An 18,367-nucleotide genomic window follows, 5' to 3' on the forward strand; every position below is an offset into this window, starting at 1 on the left:
AACTTTTTTTCGATTTTTTTTTAAATGTTTTGTCGCCGCTTCGGATCCTGACGAGATAGACAGGACAAGTAGAGTTGTTGGCCTTTGGTGCGAAGGATGGTATACATTCTAGACGTGTTAGAGCTTTAGAGGACTGACTGGTCGCGTCCCGACCGATGGTTGTATAATAATCAATTTCGTGCGTCTCAATTTTTCAAGTCCCTCTTATAAAGTTTGTCTCTTGCAGTATATGGCTCGAATGTTGATGTCTCCATCCGTATCCTAAACGCTGTTACGCTAAATAACCACTTCCGATCGCTGAAGAAAACTAACCACCGTAACCACAAACCATGCTCAATCATTCAATCCTAAACGTCACGTCGCACGTCACCGACACGCACACGTCAAGCGGCGACTCATAGATCTGACCCGTCCCTTGATGAGGTGGCTGGCCCGCCGTCATGTTGTCGTTGCCCGCCGTTGCCCGCTGTGGACTTAAACATTGGTGCGTCCTGCTGCATAATGTCGATGCTGCGTATTACCCTTTGTAACGGCACCTGCGACAGCTCGGTGAGCGCGAACCCCGAGTCGGTGGTAGGAGTTGTAGATGGCGACCCGAGGACGTCGAGGGCGACGGCGTAGGCCTCGGCCTGGGCACGGGCATCCTGGTACGCGGCCTGGGTTGCAGCGCTGCATAGATAGGCGCGCGAATTTGGGCCAACTTCCCAAACGGGTGTCGCGAAGCTGATGCACACCTCACCGCGATAGGCGTCCATGAACGAGCACATCTGGCGGAAGCTGCGGAAGAGCACGCGCAGCGAGGTGGTTCCGCGGTACATGCGCGTGATTCTGGGAGCCCAGGGCATCTCCGCGGGGTGGACGAGCCGAGAATCGGTGTTTATGACGGGGCCGTTCCACCACTCAACGATGCCGGGAAGGTGCTCGTTGTTCTGTTGCTGTTGGCGGCCTCGGGGGACGATGAGTCGGCCGGCGGCCCGGAATCGGGCGAACGAGCCAGCTCAGTGCAGTCGGCTTGCATGCGATGCAGCGCGTCGGTTGCGAGGCGGGCGGCCGTCCTTACGTCTGAGCTCTCGAAGAGGATGTTGGCGGTGACGCGCACGAACTCGGCACGGCGGCGGACGGTCGCGTGGCCGCGGATATTGAGGGTAACTAGAGGGGAGGTGGACGTGATAGGTGCTGTTTGGGAGCTCATGGCTTTGTTGGAGCCGGTGGTGGATGGAATAATACCGAATATGCTAATATGAGGATGATAGGTTGATGCGAGGATGAGAAGGCGAAGAGGGTGGAAATACGAAAGTGTTGGTGAGATGCAGAGGCAGGCGGCGTGATTGACAACGCAGGAAGGATGCGGATGCTGTCGATTGCACCTGCCCTTCCTGACGAGGTTGTCAGAGCAAGGTATTGTCGCGGAGACCAAGAGGCGATGTACCTGGAGTCCTTGCGTCATGTATTTTGCCGATAACTTCCTCTCGGTCAACTTACTCAACGGATCCAACATTTGGGCTGAGGCCATCTGCATATACCTTCCGCCCTCTTTCATCCTAGTCAATCGAGCAACTCTGCATCTCATTGGCGACAGAAATCGGGCAAGCGTATCCAGCCGCCCAGGTCTTGCAGCGCGTAGGGAATGTCATGCTGTCGGGCTTCAGTGCTTTGGCGCGGCTGGTGAAGACGGCCTGCGCGAGGTTGTAGCTACGCGCGCCGGCGGCAAAGCAATTTCTTGGACAGACGGATGCCAAAGGCTCGGAAGACTGAATATGCCATCCACTTGCCGTCGCTCCAAGGCCAGCTTGGGCAGCCGTTTGCCGGGCCATATGAGATACTGAGATGGGCGAACGGCGGCCCAATTTGACTCTGGTGCGACGATGGCCTAAACAGGGCCTATCCCCCAGTCGCGCACATATTTCTGGAGTCGTGTGTCTTATTTGACGTTGTGATTATGCTCAGCCCAGGCTTATTTCATTTTGTACAAGCCTCTTGGCAGTGTTTAGCGACTTTTGGAGCAAGGATGCGCAGATGTCGAATAGATGTCTCGGCGAGGACGTTTGCTGGTCACTCTGACGACTTCTCAAACGCACGGTGGCTGACGTCACTTGGTTTGAATTGCCGGTTGTCATGGGCTTTGAAGGGGAACTGTCGAGATGCTGCTGTGGTGTCAAAGAAGGACGATGATGCTGATGTGTCAACGAGGACCGGTGGTAGACCCGACGGCAGATCAACCCCGCAAACGCCTTACCGTACATCTTCAGCTCCGCCCTGGTCCCTCAAAGAGCCATTTCCATCATTTCGAATATATCGGCAACGCAGCCAAGAACTGTTCCGTCCGATGCCGTATTCGATGGGAATGTATGCAGCTCCCCCGCGTGTGGCTGGCGCTGGGTGGTGTGGATTCTTATTCCGTCGGATATATCTGGGGATGCCGGCATTTGGGGGTCGCAGCCTCGTCTGTGACAGGGAGGGGGGGTAATGAGACAAGCATATGGCGCCGAGAAGGCGCCACAAGGGTTGTCTGGGCACGTCTCGGCACCACGCCATTTTTTGGAGGATGCGCATGATGGTGAAGCTGGTATCAAGGAAACAAGGAGACGGGGGATTTCTCGACTGGGGTGGTCATGTTACGTTGCGGCAGGACTGGGGTGCTGTTCTCGGCTTTGAGTCGGTTCGTGATTGTCGCCAGGATAACGACGACTCTTGTTTTATCTCATTGAAACGGAGAGTAAATAATCCAACGAAATCTGTCGGGTGCTTCAATAACTTCGGCGAGATGGAACTGGGTGTGTAACATTGGTAGTCGGTGCATAATTATGTAAGTAGCTGTGTAGGTCTGCATCGACTGGATGGATCACCGACGCTGCTCGCTGAACATGCTCGCTCTAACCTGTTTCCTTGTGAGTTTTACTTTTCAAGCATTTAACAATGAAGCATTCGTCCCGGTTTCAAGACAATTTGCATTTTTCGCGACGTGATTGGCACGATAAGCAGAGTTAAGATGGCTCTTATATAATACTTGCGAGACCTATACCCCAGTCTAGAGGAGTCAATTATGGAATTTATTGAATAAACATATTTTTAAGCTTTTCGTGGGGTTTCATACCAATGTTTTACCTATTAATTTACTTTCCTTGTTTTATGCGTCTTGGTACGGATTACTACGGATCGAAGGCTGCTGTTTGCGACCCGTTGTTCCTCGGCATTACCTTACGCTGATATGTTATCATCGCGATGGAACATATTGCTGGTTGGGGGCCTAATTTGACGAGGAGCGAGCGACATCGACAGCTGGAGGGTAGCGACATTGAACGAGAGTAGGATATGTTCATGGCGGCGGACATGCTCCGACGCAGCAGGTGATGGTCGACGGCAATCACTGGGACCGCTCATCGAAAGCCTACCTACTTTACAGTTGCCGACATGCTTTGGTTGCCTGGTATGGATAATGCATCCGTATAAACTGCTCAGATGGGGGAACCGGGGGTTAGGGGATAGGCCAGCTGGTGGAACCGAGATGAGATGAGGGGAAAGTCCTGTTTTGCCTTGAAGCGAACGAAGCGAACGCGGGGGGGTCAAACTTCGTCCCGTTGATCTGCATGACAGGAAATGCTGCACTCGTCGGAAGAGAGACTTTCTATACGAGGAATAATAAGGGTACCGTCCACCCAGCATCTTCCGTCGGGACTACTAAATCAGCCACGACCTTGTCTGTTCTGTTGTTGTGCGGGGGACGCCCCAGAAGCGATGATCAGCAGCTGGGGGAGGCGCAGTGAGGAGGGTGTGGCGAACTGGAAAAGAAGGAAAAAGAGAAAAAGAAAGAGACCAAGGAAGAGCAGTGGAAGATGGAAGCCCTCTTTTTTGGTAAAAATCCCCTGCAATATAGGCGGGCCTGACAGGTTGCTGCGGCGCATGTGGCTGGAGCTGCAAGCACGATGCAAGCAGGGGGGTCCCTTGTCAGAAAGCAAGGGCGTCGACAATTTTGACAACCTTGCCTTGCCTTCTTTGTCGATTGAGATCTCGTGCTTGCGGCCGCCCGAATAGATATGTCTAGCCTGCTTTAATTGAATGTTTTGCTCCGAAATTTTCTTGACCCCCTTTTCCCTTCAATTCTTCAAAAACCCCTAAGCCTGGGTATATATAAGCTCGCCATCCCCACCCACCGGCCCCTCTCAACCGTCCGGGGAAAGCTACAGGTACCCTCCTTTTTCCCGTTTGCATCAACATCACATCATCAACTCCAGCATCATCATCGACAAGGACACGGTGCCATAGGAATTGGGAATCATCTCCCCTTCCTTCGCCAGCAATGGCCTCCGCCAGAGACTACTTCCGTCGCCGCTCGCTCCGCGCCGACGTCACCCACCGCACAAAGGCCTCCGAGCTCACCCTCCGCCAATCGCTCTTCCCGCTCTGCCTCGTCACTGCCCTCTTCTTCCTCTGGGGCTTCAGCTACGGTCTGCTCGATACCCTCAACGCCCACTTTCAGCGCGTTCTGCACTTTACACCCTCGCGCTCCTCCGGTCTTCAAGCGGCCTACTTTGGGTGTGTTTGCCTCTACTCCCTCGCTCTCTCTCTTCCCTGTCCTAGCTGACCGTGGATCGTGACAACCAGAGCATACCCACTCGCATCCATCGGACACGCCGCCTGGATCCTCCGCCACTACGGATACCGCGCCGTCTTCATCTGGGGCCTCTGCCTCTACGGCATCGGCGCCCTCTGCACCATTGCCGCACTCAAGGCTGAGTCCTTTGGCGGCTTTTGCGCCTGCATCTTCATCATTGGCAATGGCCTCGGCTCCCTCGAGACCGCCGCTAATCCTTACATTACAGGTGAGAACCAGGCCCCCTTCCCCTCGTTGACTTGTGTGTTCATTTCCCGGTTCCTAACCCCCACTCCCTCAGTATGCGGCCCTCCCCGCTACTCGGAACTCCGCATCAATCTCTCCCAAGCCTTCAACGGCATCGGCACTGTGATCGCTCCCGTCCTGGCCTCCAAGGTCTTCTTCGCCTTTAGCGACGCGAAAGCCCAGGCCAACGTCCAGTGGGTTTACCTCGCAATTGCCGTCTTTGTCTTTTCCCTCGCCACTGTGTTCTTCTTTGCCGACATTCCAGAGGTGACAGACGCCGGTAAGCATACCTTCTCGCCCACCCTCGTCCCCTCATGGATCCCCTCCCCCACTAACACCACCCCCCAGACATGGAGTTTCAGGCCGAAGAGACCACCACCGAAGTCGCCGACAAGCCCTTCCGGAAGCAGTACAAACTCTTCCACGCCGCCTTCGCCCAGTTCTGCTACACCGGCGCCCAGGTCGCCATCGCCAGCTACTTCATCAACTACGCCCTCGACACGCGCCCCGGCACGTCGCGCGCCCTCGCCGCGAACCTGCTCGCCGGCGCCCAGGCCGCCTTTGCCATCGGCCGTTTTGCCGGCGTTGGCATCATGCGCTTTGTGCGTCCGCGCCTCGTGTTCGGCGCCTTCCTCACTTGCTGCATTATCTTCGCCATCCCTTCCATTACCGGCCGCGGCGACACGGGTATTGCCATGCTCTACTGTGTTCTCTTCTTCGAGTCCGTCTGCTTCCCGACCATTGTCGCCCTCGGCATGCGCGGCCTCGGCCGCCACACCAAGCGCGGTAGCGGCTACATCGTCGCCGGTGTCGTCGGCGGCGCCTGCGTACCCCCGCTTATGGGCCAGGTCATTGACATGCACGGCTCCGGCATTGCCATGACCGTGCCGCTCGCCTTCTTCGTGGCTGCGTGGTCCTACGCGTTCTGCGTCAACTTTGCGCCCCCGTACAAGCGTGTTATCGACTCATTTAACGACACCAAGGTTGGCATTGAGCCGACTGCTGACCATGAAGAGAGGCAAGTCGAGCCGAAGACGGCGTCGATGTGAGATTAAGGGAGGGGAACCTGCTATTGAATCGGTTTAAGGATACCAAGCTACGGCTATATTTTGCATAATCTGTACATCTTTCGTTATTTGCATGCTATATGATGATTATCGTTTATTCTCCTGTCACTTTTTAAAAGTACATGTCGTCTTTGAAAACCGGAAAGCATGCTGGCAGATGTGGTGTATATATTTATTGATTTGACGTTTCAACAAGACCCTTTTCATCTAGAATTTTCCATTCCTCGTAATAAGAAGCAATTGGACTCCAGAAACGCCATGATGCAAGAATGTCACCAAGACAAAACACAAACAACAGCCCCATGCAACACACATCCATCCCCATCTCTCATCACGCACCGTTGCGTCTCCTCCCGCCACTCGTGCTGCGCCGCACATGCCCCTGCAGGACCTTCTTCGTCTCCACCAGGCTCCTCTTGTGCTTGCTGCGCGCCTTGCCGAGCGTCATCAGGAAATTCTTCTTGCGCGCCTTCTCGCGGTTCGACGTCGACTTGCCCGCCGCCTGCAGCTTGGCCTTGCGGATCGCCTGCGTGCTCTTGTGCTCCTCGCGGTCCGGCTTGCCCTCGCGCGCCAGCGCCACGCGCTCCTCCTTGGTCAGCTTGCGCAGCCTCGCCGGCGCCTCGATCTGCTCCGCCGTCAGGCCCTCGTCGCGGTGGCGCGCCTCGTGCCCGCCGTTGCTGTTGCTGTTGTTCTTGCTGCCGCGGGGGCCGCCGAGCGCGCGCTGCACGGAGGCGGCGGTGCGCAGCTCCTGCAGCTTGGCGAGGTCGGCGGGGGTGAGAACGGTGGTGGTGGCGAGCTTCATCATGCGAGCGATCTCGTCCTCGTGCTCGGCGGCGGCGGCCTCCTCGTCCTTTTCGTCGTCGCCGTCGGCTTCGCCGTCCTCCCCGTTCTCCGCGGCGGACTTGCTGGTGCGCGCGCGCTTCTTTTGCTTGGGTGCGTCGTCCTCGGCTTCGGACTCGCTGCTGACGGCGATCCAGTCGCCGGACTCGCTGCTGCCGTCCGAGGCCACCTCCCACTCGTCGTCGTCGGCCTCCTTGTCCGCGTCGTCGTCGCCGGACTCGGCATCCGACGGGAGGCCCTGCTCGGCGAGGCGGCGCCTGCGCTGCTCGTGCTTCCAGTTGGCCAGCAGGTCCAGGCCCTCGATGCCGCCGGGGGCCTCCTCACCGAACCTGTGCTGCTTCTGGACGCCGCTGCGCAGGCCGATGGTGGCGTCCTTGCCGCGGTCGCGCTTGCGGAGCAGCTCGGCGCCGACCTCGCGGTACAGCGACAGCAGGCCCTTGGCGGCCATCATGACGCCCTTGTCCTTGCTGCGCCGGAACTGCACCAGGTCCTGCAGCAGCGTGTCCGTCATGGCCAGCGGCTGCCGCGCGCACACCTCGCGGATTGCGTTGAGGCCGGCCGCGCACACCTCGGCGGCCGACGCCTCCGAGATGAACTCGTTGGCAATCTTTTGCACGAGCGGCTCGAGCGCGTCGGGCGGCACGAGGCTGTGCGTGCCCTGCGCGAGGGAGGCGAGGAAGGAGGTGACGTTTTGCTGGCGCGGCGTGAGGAACTTGATGAACCACGAGTACAGCGGGACGACGGTGAGCTTGTGCAGGCCGACGAGGCGGGTGACGAGCTGCAGGACGAGCAGCTTGGAGTCGAGGGACAGCTTGGCCTTGGTGTTTTGCAGGTGCTTGGAGAAGAGCTGCTCAGCGAAGCCCTGCGCGTCGTGCAGCAGGTGCAGAGCGGAAAAGTTGAGGGGGTGGGGGGCATGCTTCTTGCGCTCCTGGCGCTTCACCTTGTCGAGAGCCTTGGAGTAATTTTTCTTCTGCTTTCGCGTCTTCTTGTTGATGCTGACTTGGTGCTTGACCTTGGCAAGGTCGACGTCCTCGTCGTCGCTGCTCTCGTCCTCGAGCTCCTCGCGCTCCTTGTCGCCACCAAGGAAGAAGCGAACGGCGCCAATGACAACCTTTTCGCAGTCGGCAAGGCAGGCTTCCTTCATAACATCTACGGGCTTAGACTCAGTCCAGATCTGACGCTTCCACATCTCGCGGGTGATCTTGACGGCCCAGAGGGCACGCGGGGAGGTGCGGTCGGCGGTGACGAGGTTGTAAAGGACGGTCTGGATGGTACGGTTGAGCGGGTGGTTGATCGACTTGGCGTTGGAGTTGCGCAAGTCACTGAGGATCTTGCTGAAGAGCAGCGCGCGCAGCGACTTGGAGGGCGAGGCGACGAGGATGGGGAAGAGGGCCTGGAGAACGGCGGCGGAGTTGACAACGTCCTTGCGACGCAGGAGCAGCAGGCTGCCGACAATCTTCTCGCGCAGCTCGGGGTGCAGGATGGCGTGGTGCTGCGTGAGGATGGCCTCGAGGTCGCCGGGGAAGCGTCCCATGACGTCTGGGTAGCAGTCGGCAATGTGCGCCATGAGGTCGACCATGTTGTGGAAGGCCTCGATGGAGTCGGCCGAGGCGGTGGTCGGGGAGGTGAGGAAGATGTCGCGCTGGGACTCGTACTGCTCCCATTGTTTCAGGAATTCATCTTTGTAGGATCTGAGATGATATTAGTATTGATTATTGGGAATTCTTCCGGGGGTTAGAAAGAGGCTGGGCTGGACGTACTTGGGATCACGACGGATCTTGTACTGCAGGCTCGCACTGGAAAGAGTTAGCACATGGTCTGCGTATTGATGAGGGAGACTCGACGAACAAATCGGCGTCGATCTTTTCGAGCGCAGCAACCTTTCGTTTGACCATCCTTGCTGCGTTTGTCGCGATTAACGTTGGTGATGGATGCGAGTCGCTGCAATTGCAGTGGCGGCGGACAACTTTTTTTTCTGGCAGGACAGAAAATTTGGGGTCCTGATAAGATAAGGCGGGCCGCAGCCGACTCCGCTTTAGTGGTGCAGATGGGGAGGAAGCAGATTGGTAAAATCAAGCTGAAGAGTGCTGAAGAGGGGAAAAACTAAAAATAAAAGTGAATATTTGAGTAGTAAGCATTTTTTTAAAGAATTAAAAACAAATAATAAGAACATTATGTGGGCTGTTGACTTGAGTTGTGTATGAATTGGCTGCAACGGCAGGGGTTGGATATAGTCTCTTACACCCACCGCCGGGCCAAACGAGGCGGCCAATGAGCGGAAGAAAACTTACTAAATTTCCATTGCATCCTTACCTTGGAATGATTTATTAATCAAAGCTTATGCTGCTGGCGCGGCAGATCAAATAGGCGGCCTGACTCCAACCAGGTCTCTTGGAAAATACCGTTTCGGATAAGCTATGCAACTTCTCACTTATACCGGCCGGAATAGCTAAGAAGAGAGACTCGACGAATACTAATAAGCATTCATCCCAAAAATCCATAGCAGATTGAATAAGTTTGGAAATATATGACCACTACATGTGCTTTATCGTAGCCACCATCTCATGGCGACCGTCATGAACGACAAACAGGCTTCCCCAGAACGTGCCGCGGCTCTCATATGTCCTTGCAAGTAATTGGCATGAATTCATGCAAGGAAACAACTATTTGGTCAATTCCGCATCATCTCTGCAATGGAGCCCTAAAAGAAGATTGCCATTAAAATTGTCTACGCCCTGCAGTTCCAACAGTAGCACTGCCTATCAAGCAACCGTCGAAATGGCCCAAGTCCACGGGCACTGCGACCCCAAGTTCGCCAAGCTGCGCGATCTGATGCAAGAGTTCCTCGCATCCGGACATGACATCGGCGCCAGCCTCTGCCTCAACACCGGCGGCGGCGACCACGACGTCGTCGACATCTGGGGCGGCCGCGCCGACGCGGCCTCCTCCACGCCCTGGACCCGCGACACCATCGTCAACGTCTTCTCCACCACCAAGCTCGTCACCCAGCTGGCCGCCGCGATGCTCATCTCGCCCGGCGCCCTGCGCCCCCGACGACCCCGTCGCGCGGCACTGGCCCGAGTTCGCCGCCCGCGGCAAGGCCGAAATCACCGTCGCCCAGGTGCTCGCCCACACCGCCGGCCTATGCGCCGGGGCCGACGACCTGCGCCTCGAGGACCGCTACGACGCGACGACCGCCGCGGAGAGGTTGGCAGCCCGGAAACCGCTGTGGGAGCCTGGCTCGGCCGTGGGATACCACGGGCTGACGCAGGGCGTCATCGTCGGGGAACTGGTGCGCCGCGTGACCGGCACCACCATCGACAGATTCCCCGCGGAGGAGGTGCGCCGGCCGCTGGGGCGGGAGGGCAAGCTGCCGGCCGGAGTCGCCTGGGGTAGTGGCTGGGGAGGGTCGTTTGTGGTGATGGACGCGCAGAAGGAGTTGACGATAGCGTATGCGATGAACAGGATGGCGAATGGGGAGCAGGGGACCCTGGAGCCGGAATACTGTATATATCCTTCGTATGATGTCGTCGTCACAATAGATGAGCCGAGTAGCTAGGACCTTAGAACACCCTTGAGGCTTAATACAGAACCAGACCCTCTCTCACAGTACTATACAGTACGAACAACGGTGTACTACCTCATGATGACATCGCCCCTCCCCAATTTCCTTGGATATCCTCCTCATCCTCCTCGTTCTTCACGGGCATCGGTAGCGCAAACCTCCCCCTCTCAACCTCCACCACCCTCAACCCAACCACCTCCAACCCTCTTCCCCTCCTCCCCTCCTCCTCCTCCTCCTCCCCTTCCTCCACACAAACCTCCCCCATCCTCACACACCTCTCACACACCTCCCTCCTCTCATCCTCCGCCCTCCTCCCCATACTCATCCTCGAGCACCTTCCCAGCCCTCCCGCCGCACACCCCGCACACCTCCCCAGCCCCGAGTCCCTCGCCCTCGCCTCCGCCCTCCTCCTCACCGTCGGCGCCCCGCCGACCAACCCCGTCGGCCACCCCTCCACGTACCTCAGCGGCGCATCCTCCTCGCGGACGTGCCGCGCCCACAGCGCGCGCGACCGCGCGTTCAGCCGCGCTGCGAGCTCCTCCACCGCCTCGTCGTCGTCCTCCTCGCTGTCGCTCTCCGGCCGGTCGGCCGCGGGGTCCCAGCCGGCGTCCAGCAGCGCCCAGCAGGCGTCCTCGGCCTCGCGCGGGGTCAGTCGTCGGGAGCGCTCTCGTCGGCGCCGGGCCAGGGCGCGCAGCTCCGCGAGGCTGGTGTCCGCGTAGAGAGACCGGAGGTGCGCGGCCGCGTGGATCTGCGCCTCGGTGGCGGCGAGCGCTTGCGCCGTGCGCTCGCGGAGGGAGATTCGGGGCGCGCGGTGCGGAGGCGGCGTCGTGGCGGCGCGCGCCTCCGCGAGCCTTTGCACCGTGTAGAGAAGGTCCATATCCATATCATGGGCGTATGTGCGTCAGGTGCAGATGAGTTGGATTTTGAGGTATGAAACTGTAGCGGCAGTTCTCGTTTTGTATACATCTCTGGGAAGCTGTTCCGCGATGAACTCATAGACAAGGGACAAGGTACAGTGTGGTTTCATTCAACGCTGTATTCACGCTCGTTAAAGAGAAACTAGAATAAGTGGCAATGCTTGTTTGAGCCAACAAACTACTTGATAAAAAACACAATCTGGTCAGAAAGAAGGTTATAAGAATGATATAACAAGGCCAAGAAAGGAAGCAACTATCCTCGCAGTTTCCGATGCGTTGTCAACTTTCTTTCACGGCAAGACAACAAAAGCAATAAACCAAATAACGCCAAATCCCAAACGCCAAACTGGTGAGTATAAACCCCAACTCGTGAGATCAATGAAAAGAAGGGGATTCCTGTTAGTCAAAGATTGACAAACGAATCCGCACCTGCGAAAAGAAAAAAATCATATAAACGCCATACATAATTATGTCCGTGTTGGTAATAACAAAAATCGGCAGCCAAGCTGTGAAGCCCGCTTGCGCGTGTATATGCAATTAGGAAGCCAATTTTTCTTGACTGGCATCCAGTGTATATCTCTTCGTTTGGTTGATAGTGCCTCATTTATGTTGAGCCATATGATGGCACACTCCGCGGCGTGACTTCTCCGCTAAGTCGTCGCATAGCAGAGTTGTGCTGCGCCTTGCTGTTAGCCTCTGCAATCATTTTCTGTTTGTTTCGAACCATGTTTAGTCGTGCCGTAATCATTGCAGTCATCTTTCGTACGTGGGCCACTTCTTCCGTGTCCAGATCGCAGCCTTCCTGGGCAGCGTCCGTGGCCGGCTCCTTGCCGGACGATAGCCTGCGACTTGCGGCTTCGTCGTCATTATCCAAAACTGCCTCCAGCATGCGGATGGCAGTGAGGTATGAGATCTCACAGCCGGGCAAGTTTTCATTCGTTACCTCGTCAATGGCAGCCGCGCGGCTCATCTCCAGCGCTCGGTCGTACATGAGCTTCTCGGCGCTGATGCCTGGTGTCAGGTACACCTGCCTTGACCCGCCAGCGGAGGACCCGATTGAATCCTCTCCTTGGCTCGAAGGATGGCCGGGGTGGTCCTCAGGAAGCAACTTTTGAGCTTCGGTAAGCTTCAGGCGTACAACCTCGGACTTTTCCAGAACTTCGTTGAACCGCTGACGAACCCACTGAACGACGGCATTGATTCGTTGCACAAGTGTCTGCGAGACGATAGTGGATTCAGACCGAGATTTCTTTGCCCACCACAGACTAGCAATATCCATGGCTCGCGCAAGAAGCGTAAGGGACTTGACATAGAGAACGAGAGCCTCCTCCGAGAGAGCTACAGTAGCCTCAACTGTGAGACCATCGTCTTCATCGGTACCCTCCTCGTGGCCGACACCACCAAGACCATAATCCATGGATGGAGCCAGTGGAACCAGCTGTTTGTATTTTACTTCGGCAAAACCATACACGCAGTCACTCCTCGTCGCGAACTCCTCGATGGCCTGTGCAGCCCTGGCGTCCTCGTCAGACACTTGGGCGGTCTTGCCGTCGCCGAGAAGACCAGCTGATGTCGGAGTGGGGTATGCAGGGAAAGGCTGGTAGTGAGGTGGTGACCCCTTTTGGCGGATTGGGTTGACACTGTATCCAAATAGACGGAGGCTAGCGTCGTGAATGGCCTTGGAAATGGCGCTCGAGGCAGATCCGGGGCTAGCAGAGAGTGCCTTCTCGTACGAGGAACGGCGATCCTGAGCGCGTCCCTGGGCGACGAGAGCCGTTCGCGAAGCGGGTGTTGGAATGGCGCCTGTTGTGGATGCAGACGAGCCTTGCTGAGTATACCTCCGCTGCATGGGGCTAGCCCTTGAGGAAGGGTTGTTCTGCCCCAGTCTCTCGTTCGCCGCCAGCTCATCAGCCAAAGCGTTGACTTCAACGTGGCGACGCTCAACGACCACGTAGTCCCTTTCAAACATGACGTCCTGAGCGGCCTTCTCTTCTTCGGTTAGGGATACATCCAATGGCTGTCGCGCCACACGTAGAGACGAGGGCTGCGGCTCGCGTCCACTTCGATCGGCGGCCCTAGGATGATTGGGGGCAGAGTGTGACTGAATCGGCGCTGGTCGTTGGATACCAAGGCCGTGACCACTATCACGAGGCGAAGTACTCGAGCGACGCTCAGAATTTTGGCTCTGGCGCTTTCGGCTTACTTCAGCAGGGCTACCCACGATAGAGGAGCGTGGTGAAGCGCGGGGAGACCCTGGAGATGGGCGTGTGTCTCTTGGATCGTTACTCAACTGCCGGGCCATAGGTGCCCGTGGCGATGAAGGCATAGCCTCTCCTTGACGGATAGTCTCCAGCTCCCGCTTGGTTGGCATTGGCACGTCATCTTCGACTAGGCCGGGAATTTCATCAGTTACGACGCGATGAGTGAAGAAGCTTTCGAAGCTGAGGCGCTCAACGGGACTCCGCTTCAGCAAGGCACGAACGAGAGCTTTGAGATCGGGAGTTACCGTGACTTCTCTGGGGAATTTGATGATGTCCTCTGCAGCTTCTATCTTGCGGAGCAGCTCAACATGATTCCTAGCTCGGAAGGGCGGGCGTCCAGTGATCATCTCATAGAGCACGGTACCAACAGACCATAGGTCAGCCTTCGCGTCGTAGCGTTCGTACCGAAGAATTTCAGGCGCCATATACAGCGGCGAGCCACAGAGTGTCTCGGCGAGAGATGTTGAAGGCAAAACTCGCGCAAAGCCAAAGTCGGCCAGCTTCAGCATAGGCAGGGAGGCGAGACCAGATATGGGAATAAGAGAATCCTGGCTAGCCTGCATGATGGGCATAGCCCGTTCTTCTCTGAACGCTCGAGATGGCAACAAGAGGAGATTTTGAGGTTTAACGTCTCGATGAACGTAATTCTTGGCACGCAGAAACGCGAGTGCGCTGGAGAGTTGCTTTAGGAAGTGTCGGATGACGACTTCATGCAACCCGGAGTTGGGAGCAGATGGATACTTGCGTGCCATCTCGTGGGTAGCCGGGTGTGTGATGAGCTTGTCTCTCTTCTTAATAAAAAGGGACAAATCACCAAGCTCGCAGTATTCCATGACGAGGTTAATGTGTGTAGAGGACTCGACGCAGTCGTGGAGGGCAACAATGTGGGGGTGCCGGAGAGTCTTGAGAATTTGAATCTCTCCATATAGGTTCTCTTTTAACTTCTTGTTGAGTCGCTCTAGCTCGACGGATTTGATGGCAACGGCAGCTTTAGACTCCTGGTGGTTGTTAGCGGATGACGTCGAGCGAGCGCAGCAGGGCGGCGCGAAGCTTACCTTGTGCCATCCCATATAGACCTTTGCAAAACTGCCTTTGCCAATTTCCCTATCGATGATGAAGCTGCCAACATGGCGGCTGCTCCTGCGAGAGCCGCGGGACGAAGTCCCTTCTTGTCGGCTAGCCATGACGTCCTGTGGATATTAACGTGGACAGGAAGAGGGCACGCCTTCAAGGGTAGCCGCAGGCGGGCTTATAATATTCGAAAGACGTCGACAGCGGTCAGGAGAGTCATGTAAGCTTCGCAGGATTGTGGTGTGGTAAGGGACAAGGCGGATGTAGACTGGGGATAGAAGACTGGTAGGCGGGAGCGGAGTCGAAGCAAGGCAGCAACGTCGCGCAGGGTCTAGACGGATCGAAAGATGTGGGTAGCCGGGTGAGAGTATGTCCCCGGGGGTGATGTTGGGTCGGATAGTTGGGCTGGCCGGTGTAGTCTGCGGGCATCGTCGAGTTAGCTGGACTGCAAGGTTCAAAGCAAGTGGCTAGCCAAGGAGCGCGATGTCAAAGGCACTGAGGTATGCATGCATGAGGGAGGGTGTGACGGGACAGGGAAGCCGCAGCAACGGACCAGGAAACGGGAACAGGCGCGAACGCAGAAGCCTGGGGGAAACGGGTGCGAGAGGCGCGAGGCAGCAGCAAGTGGGCGGAGGACAAGCCGGACGGACAAGCACAGACGTCAAGTCGAGGACAGCAATGTCGAGATGCAAGGGTGTGCGGTGAAGTGATGCGGCGGTGGCGGAGAGTTGGCAGCGATGCGCAGCATTAAGATGTATGCTTTGTGACTGACATGGGATCGGAAGGAGTATGTTGGAGACAGAAAGGTCGTTCGGGGCGAGTTGAGGTGCAGATGTAAAGGTGAGAAGACGGAGCGTGGTTGCGCGCGCATTGGGGGAAAGGTTGAGGTTTGTCTCGGGACGAGGTAGAAGACTGGGGAAGCAGTGCGGCGGGCGGGCGGACATCGAGGAAGAAGTGCGAGGCGAGAAGTGAGTGCAACGATAGCACGAGGAGCGGGAATAGCTAGGTGGTGAAGGACGGACCATGTAGGACACAACCCGTACAGGATCGGGGGAGGCAAAGAAGCGTATGGCGCGCAGCGCAGCGAGCAGCCAGCGCCACCGCCGTCACAGCGGACGACTTACCCTGATGGTTTGTAACCCAAGACTGGGAGAAGAAGCAGCCGTGGGTGATGAGCTAGGACGGGCGAAAGCTGTCGAACGGGAATGAAGGAGGAAAAGAAGTTGGTCTGGTGGGTGGTAAAAGGGGCGAGAGGAGGTTCCGTTGTCGATGAACGGAGGGCGTTGGTTGCACGGGCTACGGCCGGCTGACAAGTGTGACTGTACAGATAGCGATGGCGCAAACAAGAGCGAGAGGCGGGCGATGGCGGAGGAGGAGGCGACTCAGGCCAAAACGACTGACGACAAGGCGTCACCGACAAGGCAGGGTTGCCGAATCGAGACGTGGCGCTAAAATAGTGAGGGGAGCAAGTGGTTGATGGGAGGTGATGGCCCAAGGCTGCAATAGAGTCGCGCACACGGAGTATGTAGCGTTGTCGTAGTGGTGGTGTGGGTGACGATGTTGAATGGACTGCATGAATGGACGGGGCAGGGTATGGTATGTATGTATTCGGTGTACGTCGGAGCGGGCGGCGGCAGTGGTGCGAGTCTTGTTTGCTGGAGAACAGTCACAAGTGGCTGAAAGGGAGGGGGAAAAGAATGAATGAGGAACGAAAGGGGATGTCGAGGCTGATGGAAGAGAGAGACGAAGGTTGTCCGTGACGATGGAAACGGACAAATGGCGGATGGAGGGCGACGGATAGAGGCAGAGGCAAACGCCTTTGTCACTCTACCTCGACTGACCACTTTTGAACACAAGTCGACTCGGTATGCCAGTGTCAGCCAGCCAGCGATGCCACTGCTGAAGGTGCTACAGATTAATTAGTGTCCTTTTTTCTTTCTTCTGACACGAGTGGGCGGGCACTGGATCCATCACGACACATTTGGAACGAGCTCGTGATGCTGTCGTTTTGGGGGGGGACTGTTGGCGCCATTTCTCGTTAGTTATGCTTTTGTTACACTGGCTGTGAGGGGGGCTGCTTTCTCCAACTGACATCAGAGACATCAGGTAGCTCGCAGGTACCTCGGGCCAGACGTAATGTGGATGCCTGTCTCCCTGTACGGAGCAGTTAGCTGCGGTCTGTACGCGTGATCCGCCTCATGTGGCAAGGGTGAACCCTGAAAAGAATACCTCGCCGCTACATCGCCCAGTGCAGAGGACCAAAATGCCCGGCCCAGCGCATGTCGATGGTGGCGCAGCTATGCTTTGTTTGTACTAGGGCTGTCGAATCAGTATTAACTCGGGCGGCACGGCAAAGAGCAGCACCTTGCATAGGTACAAAGGTACGGGACATTCGATATTTATCTCCTAATAACTACTAAGAATAGGTAGAGGCTCTTTGTCAGATATTATGTCGGTGCATTGTATCCGTAGCTAGGATCCTTTACTTTGTTAGGCACCTCCTCCAACTTGCAATGCATGCCGGCAGTCGTTCTTTGGGCCTCGAGCGCTGCAGGACGGCCAAAGACAAGGGAGCCACCAGTTGTCAAGGCACGGATGGGCACAGATGGTACCCCCAACAAGTTGGCAACAAGTCGGCATGAGAGAGGTGATAAGGCAGGCAGGTAGCCAAGCCTCGAACTTGCCAGTTTCGATGGCGTCCCTGTCATCTATCGTCTCTTGTCAAGATGGCGGGGATCGCTCGCACCCCTAAAATTCGTACTACTCAGCACACTACTGGTAACTAATAGGTAGTCGCGTTCTTATCGCCTCGTCACGGTAAGATATGGGACTGTTCTTTTTCGGTGCAACATGAGCTTATCAAGATTGCCTTGGCAAGATGTTCAAGATGGACTTTGATCCATTCCGCATCATCCCGCCTTGTCCAGCCGCCACAACAACCACGCAAAAGTGTCCAAGCTGAGAGAACGATACGGCAAGGGTCTCTCCCACCCCCATCTGCCGTGCTCTCCCCGTGACTTCTTTGTTACGGTACGCCTAGCCCTGCGCATACAGCACCAATGTGAGGACCTCCTTGCTTCCCAACAAAGCCCATATCAGCCACCACGACACAGCGACCATGTCCTCGGCCAACCAGCCGTCTCTCATCCACCACGGCTCTTCTGCCCCCGTCACGCCTGGGCGTTCCCAAGGCGCCACTTGCGACCTACGAACGCTGCCTCCTAACCACTTCCCCCATCCCAGTTGCAGCCAGTCGCTCTTCGCTCCGATACCTTGAAAGATCGTCGTACTCACTCACCAGTGAGCCCCGATGACTCTACGATCCCGCTCGTTCTGATTTGCGCAATTTTCGGAGCCAGTGAAGCATTGTGTTGATGAGTACTTTCGTACGTACATAGCTGCATATGCTTTTGCCTGGACCGCGATCGAGGTGCCTGGTGTTGAGAGCTTTCCCCGCAAACCCCATCACCCCATCCCGCAAACAAATTCCAGTCATTGCCCGGCCCGAAGTCAAAATGGAAAAATATATGCAAGCAAAAATGCAAATGGAAAAAGGAGAACAAGTATCTGTACATCCTGATTTCTCTCTTCCCCTGGCGAACAGCGCCGCCTCCATCTTTTGTGCGCCATGCCAACTAAAAGAGTCTCGAATACGATGTTCCTCTTTGTCTTACACCAAGTTTGGACTTGACCTGCACGTCGGCTGCCACATCACCCCCTTGAAAAACAAAGTCTCACCCATCCCCCGGATGTACGCCCTTTTTGACCAATAATAACCCCGGCCGCCCTTGGTCCCAGAATGCTTGTTT

The 18,367-nt window shown here is 56.5% G+C and overlaps 6 protein-coding genes across 6 annotated transcripts; 2 read left to right on the forward strand and 4 right to left on the reverse strand.

Moving 5' to 3' along the window:
* Positions 1-395: 395 nt before the first annotated feature.
* On the reverse strand, positions 396-1,192 carry ISF_01849 (hypothetical protein; the record flags this gene model as incomplete). The annotated part of the gene is made up of 2 exons (XM_018845456.1): positions 396-929; positions 1,061-1,192. 2 exons carry the CDS (start codon positions 1,190-1,192, stop codon positions 396-398), a joined length of 666 nt encoding a protein of 221 aa, XP_018707179.1.
* A 3,105-nt stretch (positions 1,193-4,297) lies between these two features.
* Positions 4,298-5,886, forward strand: ISF_01850 (Major facilitator superfamily domain, general substrate transporter; the record flags this gene model as incomplete). Its single annotated transcript, XM_018845457.1, has 3 exons — positions 4,298-4,533; positions 4,603-5,117; positions 5,186-5,886. The coding sequence occupies 3 exons, from the start codon at positions 4,298-4,300 to the stop codon at positions 5,884-5,886; spliced, it is 1,452 nt and encodes a 483-aa protein (XP_018707180.1).
* A 349-nt stretch (positions 5,887-6,235) lies between these two features.
* Positions 6,236-8,639, reverse strand: ISF_01851 (SDA1 domain protein; the record flags this gene model as incomplete). Its single annotated transcript, XM_018845458.1, has 3 exons — positions 6,236-8,435; positions 8,505-8,540; positions 8,593-8,639. 3 exons carry the CDS (start codon positions 8,637-8,639, stop codon positions 6,236-6,238), a joined length of 2,283 nt encoding a protein of 760 aa, XP_018707181.1.
* An 883-nt stretch (positions 8,640-9,522) lies between these two features.
* Positions 9,523-10,303, forward strand: ISF_01852 (beta-lactamase; the record flags this gene model as incomplete). The annotated part of the gene is made up of 2 exons (XM_018845459.1): positions 9,523-9,825; positions 9,866-10,303. The coding sequence occupies 2 exons, from the start codon at positions 9,523-9,525 to the stop codon at positions 10,301-10,303; spliced, it is 741 nt and encodes a 246-aa protein (XP_018707182.1).
* A 302-nt stretch (positions 10,304-10,605) lies between these two features.
* ISF_01853 (hypothetical protein) lies at positions 10,606-11,192 on the reverse strand (the record flags this gene model as incomplete). The annotated part of the gene is made up of 2 exons (XM_018845460.1): positions 10,606-10,644; positions 10,725-11,192. 2 exons carry the CDS (start codon positions 11,190-11,192, stop codon positions 10,606-10,608), a joined length of 507 nt encoding a protein of 168 aa, XP_018707183.1.
* Positions 11,193-11,830: 638 nt separating this feature from the next.
* On the reverse strand, positions 11,831-14,671 carry ISF_01854 (Serine/threonine-protein kinase; the record flags this gene model as incomplete). Its single annotated transcript, XM_018845461.1, has 2 exons — positions 11,831-14,485; positions 14,543-14,671. The coding sequence occupies 2 exons, from the start codon at positions 14,669-14,671 to the stop codon at positions 11,831-11,833; spliced, it is 2,784 nt and encodes a 927-aa protein (XP_018707184.1).
* Between the last annotated feature and the right edge of the window lie 3,696 nt (positions 14,672-18,367).

The sequence above is a fragment of the Cordyceps fumosorosea genome (assembly GCF_001636725.1).
Source record: "Cordyceps fumosorosea ARSEF 2679 chromosome Unknown scaffold_3, whole genome shotgun sequence".
Lineage (NCBI taxonomy): Eukaryota > Fungi > Ascomycota > Sordariomycetes > Hypocreales > Cordycipitaceae > Cordyceps > Cordyceps fumosorosea.